At 46.5% G+C, this 24,057-nt stretch overlaps 2 protein-coding genes across 5 annotated transcripts; one reads left to right on the top strand and one right to left on the bottom strand.

Moving 5' to 3' along the window:
* Positions 1–3,175: 3,175 nt before the first annotated feature.
* Positions 3,176–4,486, bottom strand: FOXD1 (forkhead box D1). The gene has a single exon (XM_074812786.1). It carries the CDS (start codon positions 4,484–4,486, stop codon positions 3,176–3,178), a length of 1,311 nt encoding a protein of 436 aa, XP_074668887.1.
* A 9,143-nt stretch (positions 4,487–13,629) lies between these two features.
* Positions 13,630–21,478, top strand: BTF3 (basic transcription factor 3). 4 transcript variants are annotated; one of them, XM_074812449.1, is made up of 6 exons: positions 13,630–13,653; positions 14,235–14,303; positions 17,289–17,402; positions 17,598–17,799; positions 20,532–20,588; positions 21,116–21,478. In XM_074812449.1, exons 2-6 carry the CDS (start codon positions 14,235–14,237, stop codon positions 21,160–21,162), a joined length of 489 nt encoding a protein of 162 aa, XP_074668550.1. In that variant the 5' UTR covers positions 13,630–13,653; the 3' UTR covers positions 21,163–21,478. The 4 variants fall into 4 exon arrangements, with proteins under 4 accessions (XP_074668550.1, XP_074668553.1, XP_074668551.1 ...); XM_074812452.1 differs by lacking the exon at positions 13,630–13,653 and adding an exon at positions 13,732–13,912; XM_074812450.1 differs by lacking the exon at positions 13,630–13,653 and adding an exon at positions 13,774–13,898.
* The last annotated feature ends 2,579 nt before the right edge of the window (positions 21,479–24,057 follow it).

The following is a 24,057-nucleotide window of genomic DNA, read 5'->3' as shown; positions in this document are numbered from 1 at the left end:
GATAACATTTGGCTAAATCTATCCCTAGATTAAAACTCTGCATAATAGCACCATAAACTAAAAAGTTTCTTTTTGTGTGGTCCTTCTGGAGGAACTGATTGAAACATTAGCCCCCTCGTAGATCCATCCCCTCCCAATTCAGCCTCAGTAATTCGTCTCTCAGCCCTACAGGGATATGATGAGAAAAGGAGACGGGTTAATGAATCCACACTTTGTAGCTGGGAGGAGGAGAAGGAGGCGACACCATCCTGTTTGCCCTACCAGCTTGTTTATTAGGGCCCAGCCTGTTTCGGAGGAATTGTTCGTCCGGGCTCCGTCCCTGCGAGAACTACTAGTCCCCTCTGTTCGCCTTGAAAGCCGGGGGGGCACTGCGGGCCATTTGCATGCGAATGGGGCTCTGGGGCCCGGCGGTGCTGCGGAGCCCATCAAAGGGCTGCGGGGCCGGCGCCTTTTTTGGTGGCACCTGCTCCGGCGCAGCGGTGCGGGGAACCGGGACCGTCGGGCCCCGGGGCTCAGACCGGGAGACTTCCCCACGGACTCGGCGAAGACAGGCGAAGCGGTCTTCCCCCCGCACCACAAACCCCCTTCCTCGCCCCCTTTCCTCAGCGCTTAAAAAAACCCCACCAGAGCTACGCCACTTGCAGCAATGTGCTCCTGCCAGCTCCCCTATCAACTCCCAGGTGAAGGCCCTGTCCGCACGGGATACAGACGACCAGCACAAAGCGTGGAAGGAACAAGCGGCCGAGCAGTTTCCTGGCCATACACCTCTGAGAAGGGTTTTCCTCTGGAGAGACCCGAGGGAAGGGCGGCGGGCACGCTCTGACCCCCTGGGCCGGCCTCCGCGCAGGGCAGGTCGCCGGGTTCCCCCGGGTTTGCAGCGGGGAAGCCGAGAGAAACAAATACGGGCTCGTCGGAACCTGCCCTTCCCATCTCAGCTGCAGGGGGACGGCGCAAGTCCCCACACGGCTTCTCGCCCCGGGCCGGTGCTCTGGCAGCCCGAAGCCGGACGGACCGCAAGCGGCATCGCCCCCCGGGGAGCCCGGTACCGCCGCGAGCGCCACTACAGCCGCCTGCCCCCTCGCAAATCCTTTCCCTGCGTGGTTTTAGCCGCACCTCCGAGGGGCGCCTAAGCCGAGCTCGGTACCCTGTGCTGGACCAGCGCAGCGGCCCGGCGCATCCCCCCGGCCGGGCCCGGGGAAAGCAAGATAATCGGTCCCCCGTGGAAAGGATGCGCTCTCCCCGAAGGGTACGTGCCTCTGGGATCTTCTGCCTTTAGTTATATAGAAATGAAACGGGACTCTACTTCCTTGTCCTCTAAGGGACCCGGGACACCCAAAGAGGCCCTCCAGCTGCAGACTGCAAATGGAGCCCGGCAGAGATCTTAAGTCCAGTCTTTCATCTTATTGAAAACTATCAATTTAACCCTGCATTGCTACAAACAAAACAGAAAAGCATCACTTTTCTATCCACGAGAATACTTAAAACCAAGGCGACGAGGTACTTCTATAAGTAAAAGCGTGTAACCACACAACCTTCCCCTCCTCACTCCAAAAAAGCACTGAAAGTATCCCTCCTTTTTTTTTTTTCCTTCTCTTTTTTACGAAGATTCACATAATTTTTCCATGAATCTACTAAATTGTTATAAATACAGTCGTACTTGAAAAGCACCTCCTTGATTTGAAAAACGCGTGTTCCTTAGTTCACAACACGCAACCTCACACCCACTTTATAACTTGCGAGTCTTTTTTCATGCCTAAACTCCGGATATTTGAGGCGGCCTTTTTGGTTAAAAAAACCAATTTTAGTCTATGAAATACATATCTATCGACCTTATGCGGGTTAAAAAGAGAGTTCAAAAGAGAAGCTGCTTTCACGGTTTGTTTCGTACACTTACATATCCATACTTCAACAGCTCGTGCACTTAATCAGCTCTTCACACGAGGGTATTCCAATGCTCATTTTATATTATATGTATTGAAAAGTAGAAACACATGTCCTTATTATCGTCATAGAAACATAAGTGTCTAGGATAAATCTCTCTGAAGTTCAGTACGTGCCCCTTATTAGTAGCATTTTCCTTTGGGCCTCTTGGAAACCAAACTGCGATGCTGTTGTGATTTAGAACACATCCAAAAGTATAAAAATAGTTTTAAACCGGCTTTTTAATCAATCCCCTGATTGGTGCCTTACAGAACTGGACTTTACTCCCGCGAGAGAGACCTATTTCTATTCCCTCTTTAGTCCTTGCACTTTTTTTTTTTTTTTTTTTTTCTTCTTTTGGTCTTTCATTCTCTGCTAGGGTTAACAATGGTTTGACTGCAAAGACCATATTCTGATCTTCTTCTTCGCGGTCAAATCCAGACATAATAAATTTCAAGCTGTAAAATTCCTTGGCTATTGGGCTATTAATCCCGAAGAAAAATATATCAATGTCCCAAGAAGGGAGAAGTATTAAGGAGGGAAGAATCCGAAGCCAATTGTTTGGCTGGGCTACTTTGGTCTTTGGGTTTGTTTTTGGCTTTGCTTCTTTTTTTTTGAAAATTAAAAATTTTATTTTTGAAAATGTGTAAAAATTTTACATTAAAATGGTACAATAATACTTGCCAGTAATTTTTAACAATATTCCTTGTAAAGAATACGCATAAAGTACAAAATAAAAAACTCCGTAAGTCTATTATAATACAAAACACAGGTTAAAATAAGAAATTATAATCTTGACTTTCTTCTGTGTAAACATGTTAATCTTTTCTTTTATAAAAGTACATAAGACAAGTGTACTAAAATGAAGAAGTATTGCTTTGCTGTCCTCCCTCAAGCCTTTTTGTTTTCCTGTACATTACTGTTTTCAAGCTCCTAGACCTGAGAATCTCTGAACTTTAACAGTTTAGAGACGTTATTTATCACCTTTTTCCTCTCTTTTTTTTTTTTTTTTTTTTTCTTTCTAAGGAGTAACGAGTAACTTTCCGATAGCGTGACTGCCTGCCCGTGCAGCATCTAGACCCGGCTTTGCACAAACGCAGGTCCCGGGCGACCCGCCGGCTGCGGCGGACGCCCCCCGAGCCCACCGCGCAATCCCCACGCAAAGCTCACAGTCATTCGGGCAGCGTCCGCCGGGCATCCGAGCGGCGGAAAAGCAGATACCCCAGATCCTACCTTCGGAAAGACTCCCAAACCCTTAACAGTTAGAGATCCGGGCCGCGAAGCCGGGGGCGGCGGGCAGGGCGGCGGCGGGGGGCAGGCCGCCCCCGGCGCTCCCCAGCGAGCGGACCAGCCCCGGCGCCGCGGCCGACTGCGAGGCGCAGCTGCTGCCCGCGCCGGGGCCGGGGCCGGGGCCGGGGCCGGGGCCGGGCCCTCCCCCGATGATGCTCTCGATGGAGAAGGGCGAGCGGGCCAGCGCTGCGCCGCTGCCGGGCTTGGCGGCGTGCAGCGAGGCCGCCAGCGCTGGGCCCAGCGGGTGCGCGTAGCCGAAGGGCGTCCGTGCCAGCTCCGCCGCCGGCAGCAAGGAGCCCGGCGGCGCGGCGGCGGCGGCGGCGGCGGCGGGGGGCAGCGCCGCACCGGGGGCGCTGCCGGGGGCGGCGGGGGGCTGGCGGGGCGGCGGGGAGGGGTGGTGGAAGGCGAAGAGGGCGGAGTGGGGGTGGTAGGGCTGGAGCTGGAGGCCGTAGCCGCAGCCGTAGGGTCCGTAGGCGCAGGGCGGCTGCTGCGGGGGCTGGGGTGGGGGCTGCGGGAGGAAGGCGGCGGGGTCCACGGCGCGCAGCAGCAGCTCGGGCGCCGGGAGCTGCTGCCGCTTGAAACGCTTTCGGCGGCGCAGGAAGCTCCCGTTGTCGAACATGTCGGCGGACTCGGGGTCCAGCGTCCAGTAGTTGCCCTTGCCCGGGTTGCCGGGCTCCCGGGGGATCTTGACGAAGCAGTCGTTGAGGGAGAGGTTGTGGCGGATGCTGTTCTGCCAGGCGGGGAACTTCTCCCGGTAGTAGGGGAAGCGCCCGCTGATGAACTCGCAGATCTCGCTCAGCGTCAGCCGCTTCTTGGGGCTCTGCAGGATGGCCATGGTGATGAGGGCGATGTAGGAGTAGGGCGGCTTCACCAGGCTGTTCTTGCCGCCGCCGCCCACCCCGCTGCTGCCGCTGCCGCTGCCGCCGCCGCCCGCCCCGCCGCCTCCCGCCACCGCCTTCTGCGGGCCGCCCCGCGAGGGGGACCGAGAGCCGCCGGCACCGTCCCCGCCGCCCGCTCCGCCGCCGCCCCCGCCGCCGCCGCCTCCGCCGCGCACGGGCGACCGCGGCAGCAGGGCGTCGTCGTGGAGGTCGCCCACATCCTCTTCGTCCTCTTCGTCCTCTTCCTCCTCCTCCTCGTCCTCGGCGTAGGAGCGGCGGCGGCGGCGGCGGGGCTGCGGCTCCTCGTCGTCCTCCTCGTCGTCCTCCTCGCCCACAACATCGATGTCGGTCTCCTCAGCCAGCGCCGACGCCTCGGACATCTCCGAGCTCAGGGTCATGGCGCGGCGGCGGGGCAGCGCATCGGTGGCGGCCGGCGCGACGCGGCGGGCGGGCGGGCGCCCTCCCCGCCGCCGCCAGGCCCCCACGCCGCTCCGCGGAGAGCCGCCCCGCCGCCGCCGCCGCCGCGGGCAGGCGGGCCGCTCCGAGCTGCGCTGGTCCCCAGCGCCGCTGCCGCGCCGCGGGAGCGCTCCCGCCGCCCGCTCGGATGCGGCGGCTGATTTGGGGCTTGTTTCGGGGTATTTTTTGCTGCTTTTTGATTTCTCTCTGTCTCTTTTCCCCTCCCCTCCCCCCTTTTTTGGGTCTTTTCTTTGGGGGGGGGGGATAGGGGTTGGGGGGCGGGGGGGCTGTGCCGCCGCGCCTGCAAGTCAGTTCCCCCTTCTTTCTCCTCACCTCAGCCCCCAGACATTAATGGATGTGGGGCAGGAGGGAGCACGCCTAGTCCTGGGAGGAGGAGAGGGGAGGAGGCTGGCGAGGAGGGAGGGCGGAGGGGGCGGCTTGCCGGGCCTTAAGAAATACGGTGAAAAGGCTGGGGCCGAATCCCAGAGAGGGCGGCCTTCCTCCCCGCCTTATAGCGAGGGGGGCATCACATGGCTTCCAGCGTCAGAGCGCGGCGGGGCGAGCGGCAGCCCCGAGCGGCGCCGTGTCTACCCCCCACCCCCGCACGCCGCGGGGCGCCTCGCCGCCCCCCCGCCCCCCCCCCCCCCCCCCGCCAGGAGGGGCTCGGGGGGCCGCAGGGCGACCGGGGCCGTCTTTGGTGGAAAAGGGGGGAAATAAAGACAACACGCCCCCCAACACCCCCGGGAAAAAAAAAAAAAAATGTGCAAGTCTGTCCCAAAGTGATGGAGCATCTTCCCAGGACCCACCCGGAGGGTGTCGGGAGCTCTGCGTCTTCCTGGGCTGCCCCCAGGAAGGGGGTCCTGCTTCCCGTGGGAAGGAGGGAAAAAAAAAACCACAAAAAACAGGCCGGAGAGGGAGGTGGTGAGTTAAAACTTCAGACTTTTGTCCACAGGATGGTTTAGAGACATCTCTCCCACCCGCCCTTCCCCCCTCCGGAGTTTATTTAATTTAAGAATGAAATCAAAGATCTCTCGATGTCGACCTCGCAAGCTCTCAAAGAACCGCCTCCAAAATACACGGCTAACCTCACAGTTTATTTGTGAGGCTATTGTTTTTAAAGGGAGAGAAGCAGCTCCCTCCATTATGGGAAACACTAACTGAGAATTAGCGTTACCTCCTTTGTATGCAACGGAAAACAATTCACCGGCCTTTAAAATGCGAATTCTGATCTAAGTGTAGGAGCAACACCCCCGAAAAAGAGACACAAAAGATTGCTTCCTAATTTAAGTCCCACCGTTCTCAGTTTCAGGTGATACATGCGAGGACAGCAGAAGAGCGGGGATCCCCTTTAAGCAAGGTCTGGCAGAGGAAAAAAACCACAACCAACCAACCAAACACACTTGGACATAAATGAAATCTTTGTGGTCTTAAAAAGAAACGCTTTGAAAATTCCCATCGCTCCCAGTTCTGGCAGGATAACCCATGATCAGGATCCGATTGAGATGGGAGGAGTAGGAGAGAGAGCATTCCGTGCTCCGGCAGAAATCGTCTTGAGAAGGGCGGACTGATGTCTAGCGTCCTTACTGCTCAAATCTCGCTTCTCAAACATCTCTCACACACCATTTTCTCGAAATACATTTTTGATATATTGTCCTAATCCAAAACTACAAGACACCCTGTTTCAAACCCAGTTCCATGGATTTACAACATAATCCTTTCTACTATTTCCAAATAATCCTATTTACATTTTGTTCACTGCTAAGGCGCCTACAGGAGAATACCACCAAAAGTTACAAAAGAGGGGACAAAAAAGAAGAAAAAAGAACCCCCAATCCCAATGAATGTCTATTTTTTCCTGTAGAAAGATTGATAATGTCACTAGAGATTTACAGTTCACAGGACGTAAAATGCCTCTTTGAATTAGTTTTGGGGTCCTCGGGCAAGTTACTAAAAGGAAAGCAGAAAAAGGACTTTTCCTCTTCGAGAGGTTTCTCCTCATTACAAAGAGTTAGTATTTTTCCATCTTACTCCCTTTTGTTCCTTTTACTCTTGCTCTTCTCCTAGTACTTTCTGATGTGCCTGAACGTTTAAACCGATCTTACAAACAACAACCACCTCTTAAATAGGAAGAACGATGGAGTTTAAAAATTTTTTTTTTGAAGAAGCACTGTAGCAACAAACCGGGAGAGGCTACATCTGTCCGCGATCTCCTGCTAACACCCACGCAGGACGCACCGGTGTTTCACCGAGCGTGTGACACCGGCGGCTCTTCGGCAGCGCCGGGTTCCCGGGAGCACCGCGGCCCCGGCGTGCCGGGAGGGCCCCGGCGTGGAGCGAGGGTCCTCCTGGACGTGGCCGGCCGAAGTGGCCTCGGGGGGGGTGCTGGGGACCCCCCTGACAGGCTCGGGCAACACTGCAAGCCCCCGTCTGTCGCCGCGGGGGTGGGCAGAGGTGAGGACCTTGCTTTCTGGGGGGCAGCTGAGCCAGCCCCCAGTGCGGACAATTACGACCTGGTGTTACTGCAGCCCCTGGAGATCGCGACTCGTCCGTGCGCATCTTCCGCTCGCTCCCGTCACAGCCCGGCAGGTGCCTTCTCAGAAGGGCAAGAAAGGGAAGAAGGAAGGCCAGTAGCGGCGGCTCAGCCATGAGCGGCGTTTCCCCAGGTGGGACCCCGCCGCCCCCGGGGCCGCGGGGTTTGCCTGTCGCCCGCCCCGCCGCCCACCCCGCGCCGCTCCGCTCCCGGCGGTGCTCTGCGCGGACGGGGGATGCCACCTACTGGCAAGGAGCGCCGGGCGGAGGCGGGTCGGCCGGCTCCGGGACGCCGGGTGCCGGGACAGGGTGCCCGGCGCGGCCTCCTGCCCAAAGCAGTCCTCGGGAAGGGCAGGGCAGGGCAGGACCACCCCGTCCGGGGACTGAGCGGCACCCCCAGACCCTGAAGAAAAGCGGCGTTCTGGGGAGACCTGAGAAACCCCTCTCCATGGAAAGGCTGGAACTCCCCCGACCACCTTCCCACCCCTGCCCTGGGGCTCTGCCACCCCGCAGTTGGCAGCCGGGCTGCGCCCATTTTGGGCCACACACCCACCCTCAAAATGGCCACCCCGGTCCCGGGACCTCTGGAGCTGTCTTCCACGGTCTCCTGCTGGTTGTGTGATGTGATATAACATGCACCTAAAACCACAGTTTCACAGAAGCAAGATGTGAAACACAGGTACACAGGTAGGGTTTATTTTTCTATTGCTTGGGCTTATTAATATTCATTATAAATTTTAATTATATCTTATACACACAATTCCTGCATGCATATACAGAACACCCCACATTTTATCAGTGCAGGGCAAGCATGGGATGAAAGTGCTCTGGTAATCCAGACAAGCAGTTCTGGTGGCTCCTGCTCTTCATCTGAGCCCATGGCCCTCCCCCGGCAGCAAGGTTGGTCCCCTGGTGTCCACAGCTCCTGCAGGGCAGCAAGGACAGGAGCTTCCCCTCCAAGCCTCATCCCACAGATCCAAATCTGAGAAAGGGTTGGGTATTTTGGCAGCTCTCTGCTGGTGGAGTTGGCCATACCAGGGGCTTCCTGCCATGCCTACTGCTGAAGAAGTTTGTCACCCCTGGAGATGACCCTACCCCTTCCCCCCACCCCCCTGCATTGTCAAACTTATTTTTCTTCATAACCAAGTCCATGTTTGGTTTTTGTTTTTGTTTTTTTGTTTTTTTGTTTTTTTTTCCCCCCCTTTCTTCTATAATCTGTTCTATAATTCTTGCAGGGCATTTACTGTGACAGGTAAAAGCCACTTCCTTTAAGGTCCTTTTGGGCCTTTAATTTCTATACAATGTGATTAAATGTTCTCAGGACCCTTCTGCACTTCTCGTCTAACAGAACACAAGGAGAACTTATACCAAGTTAGACCAAGACCCAACTAGCAGCATAAGCTGACTTCAACATCAGCCAATACCAGATGCTTAGGGAAGAATATAGGAACACGGTAAGTGTGTAAAATTTATTCCTAGCTGCCAGAAATCTAGTTTTCAGGGTTTTTTTTAAGTCAGAGATAACATTTGAATTAAATAGCCTATGATAGAATTTCTTCTGTGAATTTGGCCAGTCACTTCTTGAAATCATGTACATTTACATCACTGAACATGTTCTGCGGTGAAGTCTTCCCCAGCTTTCACATGCATGGTGTGAAGCGTCTCTTTTTGTTTGCTTTAAGCCGGTCACCTGTTCATTTAATCTGATGCACTTTCATTTGTGTACTAGAAGAGGCGAGTAAAAACTGTTGTTAACCACCCTCTCCCTGCAATTCATGACTTTGTAGATTTTATGACAATTTTTTTCATTGGTCAGCTCTTTTTTTCAGGCTGAGGAGTTCTGCTTCGGAATCACTGGATTAGCACAGAAGTAATTCTGTATCCCTGACAATCCTTGCCATACTTTTCACCTTTTCTCATGTAATAAACCTCCAGAGCAGCATGAGATGCCTAAATTTGCTTTTCCAGTTTTAAATTCAGTGTATTATTTCTACTCTTTTAAGCCAGTGTCTATTCTCAATGCTAGTGAAGGGATATCCGGTTTTCAAAATGGAGCACTGGCCATCAGAGCTGATACAGCAGGGTACTTGTCACATGAACAAATCATGTTTGTTTAGGTTACATTTGATTTCATGACTCCACTGACTATTGAAAACCATTCTAACATTCTCCACGTAAGTCCTGATTTCTTCATTGTAGACAAGCTCTGGGAAACTAGGAGGGAGATCCCTTAATTAATGTCTCAGATATTTGAGATATTTCCCATTTAATTCTGTAGCAATGCAAGTAAGCCCAAAAGGAGAATGAACCCATGCAGTGAATATTGGCAGGTATGCTCTTCATTCACTTAGAAATCCTTAGGGATAAGCTGTACTGTGATCAAAGATAGAGAAGATTGATTTTTCCATCTAAAACAAAGGGGGTGCTGGGTTCCTGCCAGGGCTTGAGCGGAAATAACAGCTAGCTGCTGCAGGAGGAAGGCCCTCACCCAGTCCAGCCTCCTCACCTCTGGCCACCTGCACTCACTGCTTACCTCCTGCCAAGCACCAAGCTGGAGCATGAGCCCTAGAAAGCCAAAGGCAAAATCCAGAATGACTCACACCTTCACAGCTGACAAGACATTTGTCAAAGGTGGCACACTGACAGCTACATATCTAAAGCAGGGCAAATTTAGTCCTGATTCATCCTGGCCCAAATATGCCATCCTTGGGTGGAACTATGCTGATTTGGGGTTGACGTTTCTGACTTGTAACGAATTGTCTTAGCAGGGTCAAAACACTTCTGTGACTGTGGCTTAAATGATCAAGTTCTCTTGAATTCTGTGTATAGAATGTCTACAGGTATAATCTGCTTGTTTGAGTCTCTGACATCTGTGCATAAATTTAGGGTGCCGTCTTTTTCACACACAGCCAGTGAGGAGTATGGTGACTTCTGACTTTTACCTATTCTCTAGTAAGCCTTTCTTATATGAAAGCCTTTCTCAGTGAGCCTTTACCTGTCCAGTTAACATGAACTCCCAAGTATTTGACAAAGCCTGTTTGAACCATGTTCAGTGAAGGCAGGGAATTCTTCACGTAGCAATTCTCCAGCTACTCTCTAGTCAGCCTCTGTGGGGTGTTATAAACAGAGGGAGGCATCCCACAGCTCATGAAAGGCTTGTGATGTGGCTTGAAGCCCAGGTATTTTGGGTTGCTGAGTTTAAGAGTTACAGGCATGGTGAGAAAAGGACGCTGATGAGGAGCACTCTCTCTTCCTTGACACTGAAGTCTATTATGGATTACTTCATACAACTCACTGGCACATGGTACAACACTGTAATATATAAGATGAAAACAGCAATGCAATGAAGTTCAGTCTTCCTGGGGTCCAATTCAATGTTTATATATTTAGTTGCTCTTAAAAAGTTAAGATTTCTTCAGTGAGTCATGTCTGTACTATGGGAGATGGTTTCTTTTCCATTCGTATCTCTCACAACACTTTTTCTCCTGTACCTCATCATGCCGCTACTTTCCTCCATTAAATTACTAACATATATGCATATTTTTCCAAATAACTTAGCACTTTTCCTCTTATGTCCTGCAGCATCTACATTAGGAACGATGACACTATTATTGCCTGTGGTACCCTGCTGATGTGCCATACACTTCTGCTTTCTTGCGTGCTGAATATGGCATTCTTTTGAACTAACATTTCCTAATGATATTTTAAATATGAGGCAGATTTCCTTCACTGCCTGAAAATACACTGATTATGTGTTCTTTGTGGTCACTAGCAATCAGGACACATATTACTTCACTTTAGCCTGATCACTTATGTTTATAACCTGTGATTTGTTTCCTGAATATGATACTAACTTAACACCTCTCCTCAGCGTACCCTGTTATTACACAGCACTGGCCATGTGTTTCAGGAGAGCTCTTCCACTGGCATTTGACAGCAAATGTCATCATTCTTCTGCCTTTAAACTTCCACATAATTTAGGGGACAATTTTCCTGAGTAACCAGTTTAATGATCTTTTTCCACTTCTATGCTGCTTCTGTGCTTTAGCAATGTATATTCTTTGATGTTTCTGAGATCCTAACTTACCCTTTTTCAGAACTGAAAAGATGTTTACTGAGCTCAGGCTCTGCTTCAGTGCTACAGGCTTTGGATCTGTTTCATTATTCAACAGAAGTTCTTAGCTACAACTAAATCCAGGTTTAGGTTTATGTTTCCCATATGTAATTACACAAAAAGGACTGGAGAAAACAAGCCAATACTATTTTAGCATTCTAAAATACTTTTTCTCTGATGCAAAGTTTGTTTTTTGAAGGTCTGCTGTTTGATCCAGGAAATGTAACCAAATCTTACAGAGTCCCTTGAACTGCAGTTCTTGAACTGCTTCAGTTGATTCCTGATACAACTCAGTGATGTGGTTTTCAGGATAATTTGTCTTTGAAATCTCACATGAGGGAACATGAGGTCATACATCCAGCCTAGCTAATCCTAGGCTGACAGCTGGGATGGCACTTTCTACAGCTTCTATCTTGGAATTATCTGTGACTCATTTTCACTTCAGTATTTCAGCCTATTAAAACATTTTGCATGTTTGGAAACATCAGTTGGCCTAGTAATTCTGAAATCTTTCTTACATATTGATGGCAGACTGTGATAAATCTGAAGCTGAAGTATTTATTGCTTTTACTTTCAACAGCATGCAGTGATTCAGTTTTTTTGGGGTTGGGTTTTGGTTTTTTTTTTTTTCATCTTGGCTCTATTCCCTTTTGTCGCAGGTACATTGCCAATTTCATCTTGCAATAAATTTATAAGCTTTCTTTTTAGTACAGAAGAAACTCTGTCCTCTCCAAATCTCTCCCCAGGTCCCCCCTTCTCCCAAATCTGTTTTGTTTCTTTCCTTCTGAATTAGATACTGGATTTGCTAGTTCCGATACAGTAATATGGGTGCTTTTTTTTTTTTTTTCTCCCATTCTTTTCTGAACAAACTGACTCACTGTTCCAATGTTACAGATATGCTGGACCAAATTTCTGCAGGTCCTCACAACATCCTTTATAGATGTTTGATCATCCTCTAATTTTAAGCTGTGATGTTAGTCTGGTGGGAAGCACAAGGTTGCTCTTCAGCAGCACCTTTTGAATCATCACCTCCCTGAGACCTTCTATCACCACCAGATGGAGTAACTTCGGGTTTATCATTGATTTTCACTAATTACAAAAGTCTCAATTCTAACAGTGATGAATCTTCTGTACAAAGTAATACTCAACTCCAGTGTAGTGAAGAACAAATAAAGAGCAAATAAAACCTACCATACACGAAAAGCACTGCCTTGGCAAAGCCTTGGCTCTGGGAATTACTAACATGGGAGCCTTAACATTAATCAGTAAAAAAGATAAATTAATTAACATAGGCTTACAGAAACAAGAACAAAGGGAACAGTTTAATGAGGATATTCCAGAGACAAACCAGTTAAAAAGGCATTAAAATACAGGATGAGATGGCAAGGTCAGTAGAATTTCTACTGATGCTAGGAAGCCCACTGGGTTCAGATGCAGTGGTGATGGGGGCAGGTCCATGGGGCAACATGGCTTCTCCTCTCTTGTGTCACTTGGTGAGCATGTGTAGCACTGATGGGAACACCAGGCTTCCCCCACAAATCTGCTCCTGCACCCTGCTATGCAACACAGTTCCAGACCCTACAAAAACTGCTTAGCTTTCTGCATGGTGAGAACGGTTGTTGGAAACAGACATGTGAGTTCCTGATAACCATGAGATCAGTCCCACCAGACTTCTCAGAGAGAGCAAACTAAAACACGTTAGTAAACCTGTGGAGGACTGAAATTGTAGACTATGAATGATCTCTGGCCTGAGGAACACAGGCTGAGGAACAGGGTTTATGAATACTCCAATGCAGCGGCAACTGCTTGAGTTAGGGCTTTGCAGGCATGCATTTGGTTTGCAGAACAGGATTCAGTAACACAGACAGCACAGGAAAAGGCCATGTTAAGACCTCAGTAGTGGAAAATACCACTACAGGAGAAAAGCTTTGAGGGAACCAGGGAGTGCAAGCAGAGAGTGTTCAGTGGCCAGCAGAAAGCAGTTGTACACAGCTGCCCTACAACATAAAAGAGGACAGAAAACCAAACCAAAAACCAGCTGAGATGGAAAGTAAAAAGAGACAAGACCTGCCACATGGGCTGTGGTGAGAGACAGCCTTGCAAAAAAGAAAAAAGCCTCAGCGGTTTGGCTTTGACAAGGGCAGAGAAGTTTCACCTGAAAAGCCGTGCCGGGGTGCTACCGCGGTGCCCTAAAGCCCGGGACGGACAGCGGGGAGAATGGAGAATCACGGAGGGGCTGAGCTGGGAGAAGAAAAATCGCGGAGACGTTGAGAAGGTTTGCGCCACAGAAGCAAACAAGAAAACGCAAATCTTACGTGTTTTCTAGGAAAAAAAAAAAAAAAAGGTAATGCCAAATGGGGGACGGACCCGCCCGTGGCAGGGAACGCCTGAGGCGAGGCTGGAAGCGGCGCGGCGCGGATGCCGCCGGGGGCCGGCAGGCCTTGCCATGCACCCGGCTCGGTCACGGTAACAAACCGGGGCGGCGGCCCCGTTCCGCGTCGCCCAAGGAGGCTCCGCCCGTCCACCCCCCCGCTCCCCGCGGAGCGGCGCCCCTTGCTGGCGCGGGCAGCGGCGCATGCGCTGTGCGGCGCGCTGGGCCTTCCTTCCGGCCGCCATCTCGCTCCCCTCCGCGTGCTGCGCCCGGTGTCGCGCCCCGCCCGTGGCCCTCGCCTTTTCCTCCGCTCCGGCGCCGCCGCCGCCGCCCCGGGAAGGTATCGGGGAGACGGCGGGGGGCGGCCGGGAAGAGGTGGTTGCGCGGCCGAGGACTGCGAGTCAGTGGGTGGCGGCGGCTGGGGGAAGGGAAGGCGGTTATGGTCTGGGCCTGAGGGGAGTCTCGTCTCGTCCCGTCCCGTCCCGTCTCGCCTCGCCTCAGCGGCGCCGTGCGCGAGCAGACCCCTCCCGCCCCTGTGGCGGGGCTGGGGCGGGTCTCCGCAGGTGTGTGGTGAGGGCTGGCTGCGGAGCCCCTTGCGCCCGCCCGCCCCGCGGCCGGGCCTGCCGCCGGGCGCTGCCTGACCCGCCTTCCATGGGCGCTCTTGTTGCTTCTGCAGATGAAAGAAACGATCATGAACCAAGAGAAGCTCGCCAAGCTGCAGGCCCAAGTGCGCATCGGTGGCAAGGTAGGAGCCGCCTCCCCACCCTGCCCTCGGGACTGCGTGTCCCTGCGCGCACACAAGGCCTAGCATGGGGGGTCCTGGAAACTGGGGTGGTGGGCAGCCCTAAGTACTCGGCTTGGCTTGGCTGTTCTCAGGGGAAGCTGTGCTGCTGCAGGGATCTCTATAGAGCCGGTTCTGTAGAAGCAGTATATAGTAGCTGAACCTTCAGCCTTTTCTGTTTGGGTTTGTTACGAGATATTACAGCAGACTTGCAGCCTGTGTTCTTGTGTGGGCTATTCTAGAAGTCATGCAGTATTTGAAGTGAGTAGACCTTACAGCAGGTGAGCTTGGGTATAGTTTTCATGCCAGATTATAGAGGGTTATGTTCCAGACTCCTGTCAGAAATCTTTAAGATGCCCGTGGCTGTTTTTTTGCCTTTTAGGACAAAGTTGGAAATACTGTACTTGTCATGCTCTAGTAATTGTAAACTAACATGCTCAGATGATCTTTTTGTTTTCTTATGCCATCTGAATATATGTGGCTGTGTGATTACATATCATCTGAAAATAAGAAAGTATGTTTAATATAGTTGTATGGTAGTAAACATTTTAATTACAGTGTCAGTTTTTAAGGCAAGAATTTGTTAGTAATTTTTTTATACCTAAGGAAGCATACATGCAGTATTTTAGAATACAAACTATTCAAGAGCACTCTTGCTGAAAGAGTTTCCAGGAGCTTTCATTCCTGCATTGAAATTTTTTTTGTCTTTATCTGGATATTTAGGCAGGCTTAAATCAGGGTTAGTGTAGTAATTAACTGGCTTGATGGTTTTTGCGTATTCCATGGATGTCTTACGGGTTAAGCAGAGGACTACTGTATTATATTGATGACTGTATGCATGTTACTAGTGTGTGTTTATTGACTATAGAGGCTTTTAATGTTTGTCATGTAAGAGCATGCATTCAGACTACAGCTCTTACAGCTCTCTGGTCAATATAGGTCTTTCAGAGCCATTAAGCAAAACTTACAATATGCTGCTGGTGCTGCTCTTCAGGTTTAAAATTGGCCTGTGAAATACTTTGAATGCCTGAACTTGACATTTAAAATTTATTTTGTAACTGGAAATTATTACTGGGATTCTTCATGGCTTTGTGACCACATAAGTTGAGATGGGTGTGGAAGAGGCAAAGGAGGAGGAGTCAGTTCTTGTGGGAAAAGGTTGCGCACTGCCTCTGCTGGAAGATTTGCAGGATCTTGCAAGGCTGTAAATACTACAAATAAGCTACATATGTTTAGGTGGAGAGCTATTATAGTACTTTGTTATGTGAAATTTGAGATTTTTGTGTAGAATATAGCTACAGCTAAATGTTGTGGCTCTTCTTCCAAACCTTTTTTAGAGGAGTGGCAGTTGAGTCAGTAGTATTCCACTGGTGGCCTGCTGTACCCGCTCCTCTTTATATAGAGGTAGAGGGGTGTGAACAGCATGTCTCAGCATGATCAGGATAGAATTAGCATAGTAAAAACCTGTAGTCTTTAGGAGGTTAAATCTGTGGAGGTGAAAGCAGCAACCTCCTGTTCATTTAAATTTAACTCAGGTTGTCTGAAGTTTGATATGTTTAATAGGGGTAAAAAGGAGGTACCTACCTAGCCTTTGATTCAAGACATCATTTTCTGAAATTCATTGAGAGGTCTTTTGTCCAGAGAGGCTTAACATATGTCTTATGTGGCTCAATTCCTGGGTTGTAAAGGGACTAAAATGAAGCCATTTCTATTATTTTAGTGGTTTTCAAATTGTATGTGCTAGCCTGACAGTAGCAGGGAATGAATATCAAGCTTTCTAGACAGATGACTAAACTTTTGAGCTGTAGTCTTGCAAGTGTTAGTTTCATGTCATTAACGTTCCTCATTGTTTGTAACTGGATTGTGTTAGAGGAATTAGTGCCCAGCCAGTTTTCTAACTTCTACTAGTTATCTCGAAAGGTATTGAAGCTATTTATATGGCTGGGCAGCAGCACATTCTCTTATTGCTAGCATGTGGCACATAGGTACTTGGAGTAGGAAGGGTTAGATTAGTAGTTAGTGTGTCAAAGTGTTTCACCTATCCCTGGACATTTTATGTTAGATTTTACTGAAGCCTTGTGATTGTGCAAGGAAGTACAGAATGACACACTCTGCTTTTTTGTAGGTATAGATACCTTTCAATATAGGACAGTTATTTCCCTGGAGAAATATAGAGCTCTGTGTCTGTAGGGGAACTTAACCTTTCTTTGTTTTCCTTTCCAAACTGGCGTGGTCTCGAATACTATGTAGAAGTATGTTTTTAAAACATATTTATAAAATATTTTTTGAAAATAAGTGTTCTTCAAATATGTAAGTCCATAAGATGGGAGATGTCTATTTGGAATAAAAATTCAGTATTTTGAGTTTTCTTATATTCATTTGTTAATGATGTTTGAGTATTTTGAGTTTTCTTATATTCATTTGTTAATGATGTGTTGATAACTTTACGGCCTCTATTATCAAAATTTGCCTACAATTTAAGAAGATCCGAGAAAAAAGTCATTATCTTCAGAAATTACCTAAAACTGTGCTCATTCTTCAGCTGTATGCCTACAATAACAGACAAGGGTAAACTTGCAATTTTTCTTTTCTAAGATGCCGCAGAATCTCTACAAGAATTGTCGAATAAACATTCTCTGGTGCACTGCTTCTAGACCGTGCTTTTGCTAAGAAAGGTTGGACCATATGACCCTTGAGGTCCCTTCCAGCCTGATATTCTATGATTCTAAAGCCTCACGCTTCTCACAGACATGCAAAGCTTGCCTTATAGCAAGGGAAAGACTGCTGCAGTGCAGCTGGAGGGGTGGGGTTGTGTGCACTGTAATACAGAAGTAGAACTTTGTATGTTAAATTGATTTCTAGATGGCTGCAGAGTAGTTACATGGCCCTGAGGATTAGAGTTTGTGAAGAGCTACTTAAGTATTAATTTGTAACTTTTTTTTTGTAAAGGGTACTGCCCGCAGAAAGAAGAAGGTTGTCCACAGAACAGCTACAGCAGATGACAAGAAACTTCAGTTTTCATTGAAGAAGCTGGGAGTCAACAATATTTCTGGAATTGAGGAGGTAATTGCTTCAAAGGAAAAAGTACTTTTCTGTATAGAAATAGAAAATCTATCAAAATAAATTTCCTGGTAAGTAATGTCCTAAACTTGTCTGTAAATTATCAGTAGGTCTTTATTGAACTTTAAGAACTTTAATTCTCTGTTAAATTGAAAAATCTTGCTAAGCTGCTTTAAATACTGGATTTTTTTCTTGCAGGTAAACATGTTTACCAACCAAGGAACAGTCATTCACTTCAATAACCCTAAAGTTCAGGCATCTCTGGCTGCTAACACTTTCACTATCACCGGCCATGCTGAGACAAAGCAGCTGACAGAAATGCTTCCTAGCATCTTAAACCAGCTCGGAGCTGACAGTCTGACCAGCCTGAGAAGATTGGCAGAAGCCCTACCCAAGCAATGTAAGTTGAAACTTGAATGTGTTTCATGCTGACAGCTGACATGAGGCTTACTTGTATAGCAGCAGTGAAATTCAGTGTACTCTTGCTGTCTGCAAGCATATTATAAAACGCTTATACAGAAATGGAACTCTTAGATCTTATTTATAGCTCAAATCCAATGACAAGTATAACTGGGTAAAGCAGAGGCACCTGTTAACATATCTTGCAGCTGGTCTAGGACTGGGAAGCTGTAGACAGGCTTGATTTTGTGGTAGTTTACTTCTTGATGTGGCTACCATATTTTGACATATGTCATTTATTAAAGCTAGGTAGATGAGTTACTCTGAAAGAGTTAGGTTTTAAAAAACTATAAACTTTGAGTATGTCTATTTTGACACTTCAAATGGAGACACAAGTAATGGGGAAAGGGACTTGAGGACAGATCTCTTGCAATTGCTTTGCTGCCTCACAGGTGTGGTGAAGGCATTTCTTGCATGGGCTGAGAGATAGGAGGGAATCACACAGTATTTGTAAGAAAGTATGTTATAATTTCTGTGTGTGTAGAATAGTGTAGAGAACAGAACTGACATGAGCATTAAGCTGGATACACCAGCTTCCTATTCTATGCTTAAATTGGTAAAAGAACATGAACACTTATTCTTCCTAAAACTGTGGGAAAAGTAGAGGAGGGACTTAAGTATGTTGTGTTTGGAAAAGGTGCCGACAGGCTCGTTGGCACTGGGAACATTCTCTGTCCTGTATATACTTAAGCCCATTCCTTCCAGGGTATGGAACATCCTAAACAGGGAGAAAATGGGAGAAGTTGCCATTGTTTCCAGTTCCCGGTAGCTCTGCACTTGATTTGTTACTTTTTTCTTCCTGTGCTTTGCTGCCAACAAAACAGCCTCTATTTCAAGTCCTGAAGTTGATACTTCCCTCCTGTCAACTTCGTACTGAAAAAGTTCTGCTAGAAGTAGTCTTCAGGAGGTGGGGTATACTGTTTTTTTCCCCATGGAACTCAGGTCCTTCCTTCCTTATGTCAGCTGTGTGGCTTCCTTGTGGTAGTAGTAGGGCTTGAAAGAAAAAGAAACCTTGAAGGATTTAAAATGATCCCCAAAGATCTCTCTTATAACAAGGTGGGTATATTCTGGTTAAGCTAAATTGTGCAGTTTTAATATTAGGGAAGTTTGTTTAAAGTGCTTGCTTTGTATGACCTAAAAAATGGCTATTCCTTTCCACTTTGGGTGCATGCCAGAGCAGTTGCACAAAACTTTCCATTCAGCATTGTCTGCTAGATTTGGAAGCCTGACATTGAAGAGTGAAGTGTCTATGATGATTGTGTTTGCAGGTGCTAAAGTAAACTTAGTCTGGTCTTAGGACTGAGAGAGAATGCAGACAATTTAGGAGGAAATAAAACGGTTTGCTATTAAAGTGTCATGTTTGAAACTAAGATGCGATTAAGCTGTAACAGCTTTCTGCTGGAAGGTTGTCAGTGACCTTGTCCCAAGGCCCTTCAGACCAAAGTTTATTCACTCACCTGTTTTGGTTCTCTGGAAATCAGGGTACAGGTCTAGTATGAACCTGTCTCTTTCCTCATGGTTCCCTTGAAAACTGAGAAGGATTAATTAGGATAAGACTGAGGTGATAGAGAGTAAGACACAGCTTACCCTTGGTAGTACAGCTAAGAATAGCAGTAAAAGTAGTGGCAGGCACCAAGGGACCGGAGGTACCTATTCTTAGCATTATACTGCTGTAGTTCAACAGATGCTCGTTGTTCTGATACAGTGGACGTGGTTAAGTCTCATTAGCTCTGGCAAGTACAGTGAGAATGGTTAAGCAGTTACTGAATCAGCAGAGATGTGGACCAGAACATGTGGTTACCTCAACCACTGCAGTGTAAAATTGTGTATCCAGTTCCATATTCCTCTGACTTTGCCAGGGAACGGTAGTATCTTTAAGTACCTCTTAACCTTCTGGGCTGTTTGAACATTATCAGTAACAAAGGGAATGTGAACTTCCTAGGTTAGCTGAAGATTTTTATTCAGCAGGGGAACTGGATAAAACATTGCGGTTTAACTCAGCATCTTTGATGTTTTCAGAAAACACAAAGCAGAACAACTAATCAAGATGCCTATGGTGAGCTTGACTGATTGTCCTGGTTTTGGCTGGGATAGAGTTAATTTTCTTCCCAGTAGCTGGTACAGTGCTGTCTTTCGGATTCAGTGTGAGAATAATGTTGGTAACACACTGATCTTTTAGGTGTTGCTGAGCTGAGCTTATCCTATGTTAAGGATATTTCAGTTTCCCACGCTCTGCCAGCGAGCAGGTGCACAAGAAGCTGGGAGGGAGCGTGGCCAGGACAGGTGACCTCAACTAGCCAAAGGGCTATTCCATACCATAGGAAGTCATGCTCAGTACATAAACTGGGGGGAGTTGGCTGGGGGGGAATCGCTGCTGCGGCATCGGTCAGCGGGTGGTGAGCAATTGCATTGTGCATCACTTGTCTTTTCCTGGGTTTAATTTATCTCTCTTGTTGTTATATTCCTTTAATTACAATAATATTATTATTTTATTTTAGTTATCAAACTGGTTTTATTTCAACCCATGAGTGTTTTTTTGTTTTTTTTTTCCTCTGATTCTTTTCCCCAACACACTGGGAGTGGGGGAGGAGTAAGTGAGCAGCTGCATGGTGCTTAGCTGCTGGCTGGGGTTAAACCATGACACTGATGCTTTTGAACTACTTGCTCTTGCAGCTGTGGATGGAAAAGCACCACTTGCTACTGGTGAAGATGATGATGATGAAGTTCCAGGTAAGAATGAGTATGCAGTGGAGGAAAAGGAAGTGAATTTTGCCGAAAGCATCTGTAGCGTAAGATTGGGCCGGGGATGGAAAGGGTGTTTCTGCCAGAGAATTTCTGTGGGCAGATTATTTAATTGTTTTCAGACACCATGAGAGACTTACTGGTTTGAGCTAGCATTTTTGTCCCGTGTAGAAGTAATAGCTATGGCTAGGATAATTATTTAATACTCAATAAAAAGGGTGGGGAGAAACTACATTCTCTTCTTAGTGTCACTTTGCCCAGTTGTGGGTATAGTGAGGTTAAATGCTCTTAGAATTGTGCTTTATAATGAACCATCTGAAACGTAATTAATTGAGCAAGAAGAATGAACCATGAGGCCCTTAAAAGTTATTTGGTCTGTATTTTATAAGCTGAAAGTTTTTTATGTTGTAAGCATTTGATTTGAAGTAGAACTTTAGAAAAAAATTCCAAACCAGAACGTTTGGCAAAGTGGAAGTGGGTCAAACTTTTTAATTTTAACTTTCTTCTTTTTCTAGATCTTGTTGAAAACTTCGATGAAGCTTCAAAGAATGAGGCAAACTGAAATAAGTGTCACTTTCTGAATAAAGTTAAAACTTGAAAAAGCTACATGGAGCTGCTATTTTGTATTGTGACTGCTTTGATTTTATTTCCTGATGAGGTCTCAAGATCTGTGATATTTGGAAACTCCTTGAACCTGCAGCTCTTTAGTTACTGCTTGTACACAATATTATTTTTGTGGCCTGATTGAACAAACCTATGCTTTGAAATAAGTCAGATTGCTAACGAATCTCTGCCTAGACATAATTTTTGAGTAACTTGTATACAAGCAAAACCCCATCTTTAATGAACTTTGGCATACAATAAAAATATAAAAGAAACTTTCTGGTGTGGCTTCTTGTCAGAAAAGCAGGAAGAAAAGGGCCATAAATCATAAAGTCTGGCTTTTCCACAGATCATCCTCCTATTGCTGTGTTAGAAAACTGGCTTCCAAAAAAATTTTCTGTGCATAATGGAGTATTTTGGACTTAATCAGTGAATTCCCAGTGTTTGCAGATCAGAGCTATGTACACTCTTAAGTCAATTTGTAATCTATCGAATTTAAGAAATAGATCTGTATTCTACAAATAATTATTGGCGGTTTAATATAATACAAAATGTGCAAGTTGAGAGAGAACTTTGGCCTCGAAGAACAGTGGCAAGTTGTTGACATCTTGGGGGAGCTAGATAGTAATGTTAAATTTTTATCTTCAATAGTGTTCAATAGATATTTCAGGGTGTAACTATTTAATGAGTTAAAGAATACTTCCCCAGTATTCTAATTTTACTTATCTCAAAATGTCAATTATGGGGAGGAATGGAGCATAAGAAGGGGAAAAAGCCACAATAGAATTGATAATGGCTCTTAATTAGGTCTGTATTTAACATCTTCAGATTTTTTAACTAATAATTATATTTGGGTGTTTCAAGAGTATGTTCTTTCTATTGCTTTTGTGTGTTGCAGAGTAAAAAATGAACTTGTTTTTTGGACACAAGGAAGACTTTTTAAATTCCAGCCTGACCTTTGCATAGCTGGAGCTTCCAGTGGTGAGGGCTAGACTTCATGTCTGGGAGTCTTTGGTGTTAATGATAGATCAGATTGCTTCCATAACAGAAGCTAAGTTAGGATAGAAGAGCACTCAACTACCAGCCTAGTAAGGTTGTCTCTAGAAAAAATACTTCTGGAAGTGGAAGTTCATCCTGACTTGTGCAGGATAAAATTCAGGGTAAAACTTTGCTATAGCTGCAACAAAATTCTCCTTGTGCCTGGGAAAAGGTGGGTCTGTGCCTGGCTTGCCAAGCGTGTTTGTCATGGTGTAAGTCATTGCCGTTGGGAAATGGTGGAGGAACTTGTACAAGCCATGCAACTCCTGTGGTTTGAGGTAAGACAGCAGGCTGATGGGAGCATGAGATGCCTGAAGTCAGGTGCAAGAGCTTACAGTAACAATTTCAGTTTACTTGTCTCAGTTTGCAAGTAATTTACAATTGAATTAAAGTGCATTCATTGAATTGTGGCAATAAGGTAGAAAAAAAAACCTGCAAATTTGAGTTTTGAAATGAGGATGGTGACTTTAAGATAATTGACATGTAAAAGGTGAAAACCAAATTTTACAGAGTTGTTTACCACACTTCCTGTGACCTGTTGAGTCAATAAATGCTGGTTTTCTTGAGAAATTAATAAATGTGTTGCCCATTCTGTGATTCAAATATGTAAGTCCTCAGAAATACTTCCATTAAGCCACTGTAGCTCTTATGAAATATTTCATACTGGTTTCTGTCTCAGAAAGTGACATAGTGTCTTGCTTAGTGTTAGCCTTTTCCCCACTATTAGACATGATTGGTGCTTAAGAAGTAAGGTGCTTGCTAAAACAGTGTCTTTGAAATGCAAAATAATGCTAATCCAGTGATAAGCAGCCATGTGACATGTCTGTGGAAGTTTACATGCTAGGTAGGCTCTCAATCAGGAAATACTGGCATATCTCTGTGTCCCCAAATTGACTGAGGATTGAGATACGATCAGAATGTATTCTTGATTATAGCAGATTCTAAATGGCAGTAGTTCTCTTGTTGGAAACTTACAGTAGTCTTCATGTCGAACACTTAAATGCTCAGTCCTGGACTCAACGCTGTGATTATTTTCTCTTAGTAAGGAGTTTGGTTAGCATCTTCCTAGTCTGTCATTAACTGCTAGAAACTGAAAATAGTTGTGTTGATGTTTCTCATTAGCTGGAACTTCTATATAACCATGCTGTAATTATGCCATTATGGATTCAAATCTGTAGTCTTACTCAAGGAAAATGGCTTTGTATCTCCATATCTTGGACAACAGAGAAATGAAAACCAATGGCTGCATTCCTATTGAAACAAAGGATTGTTTGAGCTTTCTATTTTTAAAAAGCTAAGGGAATCTGGTTCTCTCACATCAAACTTTCCAATAGCTTGACTCCTATGCAGTAGTGGGTACTAGTGAGATTTTTTTCATAATTTTTGCAACAGATTTTTAGAAATATCTTCATAATTGTTAATCTTACATTTCAAGAGCTTTACTCTGGTTTAAAATTAGTATGTTCTAGTAAAACAACCAATCCTTTTGCAAGATGATGAAAATACATATTTTATTAAGCTAGTGTGGTACATATATAAAAATCAAAAGCTGTATACTATGGTTTTAAAATAGCATTTTTTAAAAGCTCTAGAAGGCATCTTGTGTTATTACAGGTTAGATTTTTTTTTTTTAAAGCCTTGTGAGTTTGAGGTTGTCTCTCTTAGGAAATGTTCCCAGTGAGAATTTCACATAATTGTCAGTCATACTTAGCACACGTGACCAAGGGAGATCACTTGAGTTGGTTTAAAATGTTCACAGCTCAATAATGGCGTTGATTTGCTGGGGTGTGGGGTAAGTTCATGTAGTTCCCACTTC

This window comes from Strix aluco, chromosome Z (genome assembly GCF_031877795.1).
Source record: "Strix aluco isolate bStrAlu1 chromosome Z, bStrAlu1.hap1, whole genome shotgun sequence".
Classification (NCBI taxonomy): Eukaryota; Metazoa; Chordata; class Aves; order Strigiformes; family Strigidae; genus Strix; species Strix aluco.
The sequence above is the reverse complement of the archived record's forward strand: the minus strand, read 5'-3'. Positions and strand labels throughout refer to the sequence as shown.

Coding starts and splice junctions, on each gene's coding strand:
- BTF3 (XM_074812452.1), top strand. CDS start 13,763: ATGCGCTGTGCGGCGCGCTGGGCCTTCCTTCCGGCCGCCATCTCGCTC. Junction 17,403..17,597: donor ATATTTCTGGAATTGAGGAG/GTAATTGCTTCA, acceptor TTTTTCTTGCAG/GTAAACATGTTTACCAACCA. Junction 17,800..20,531: donor AGAAGCCCTACCCAAGCAAT/GTAAGTTGAAAC, acceptor TTGCTCTTGCAG/CTGTGGATGGAAAAGCACCA.
- FOXD1 (XM_074812786.1), bottom strand. CDS start 4,486: ATGACCCTGAGCTCGGAGATGTCCGAGGCGTCGGCGCTGGCTGAGGAG.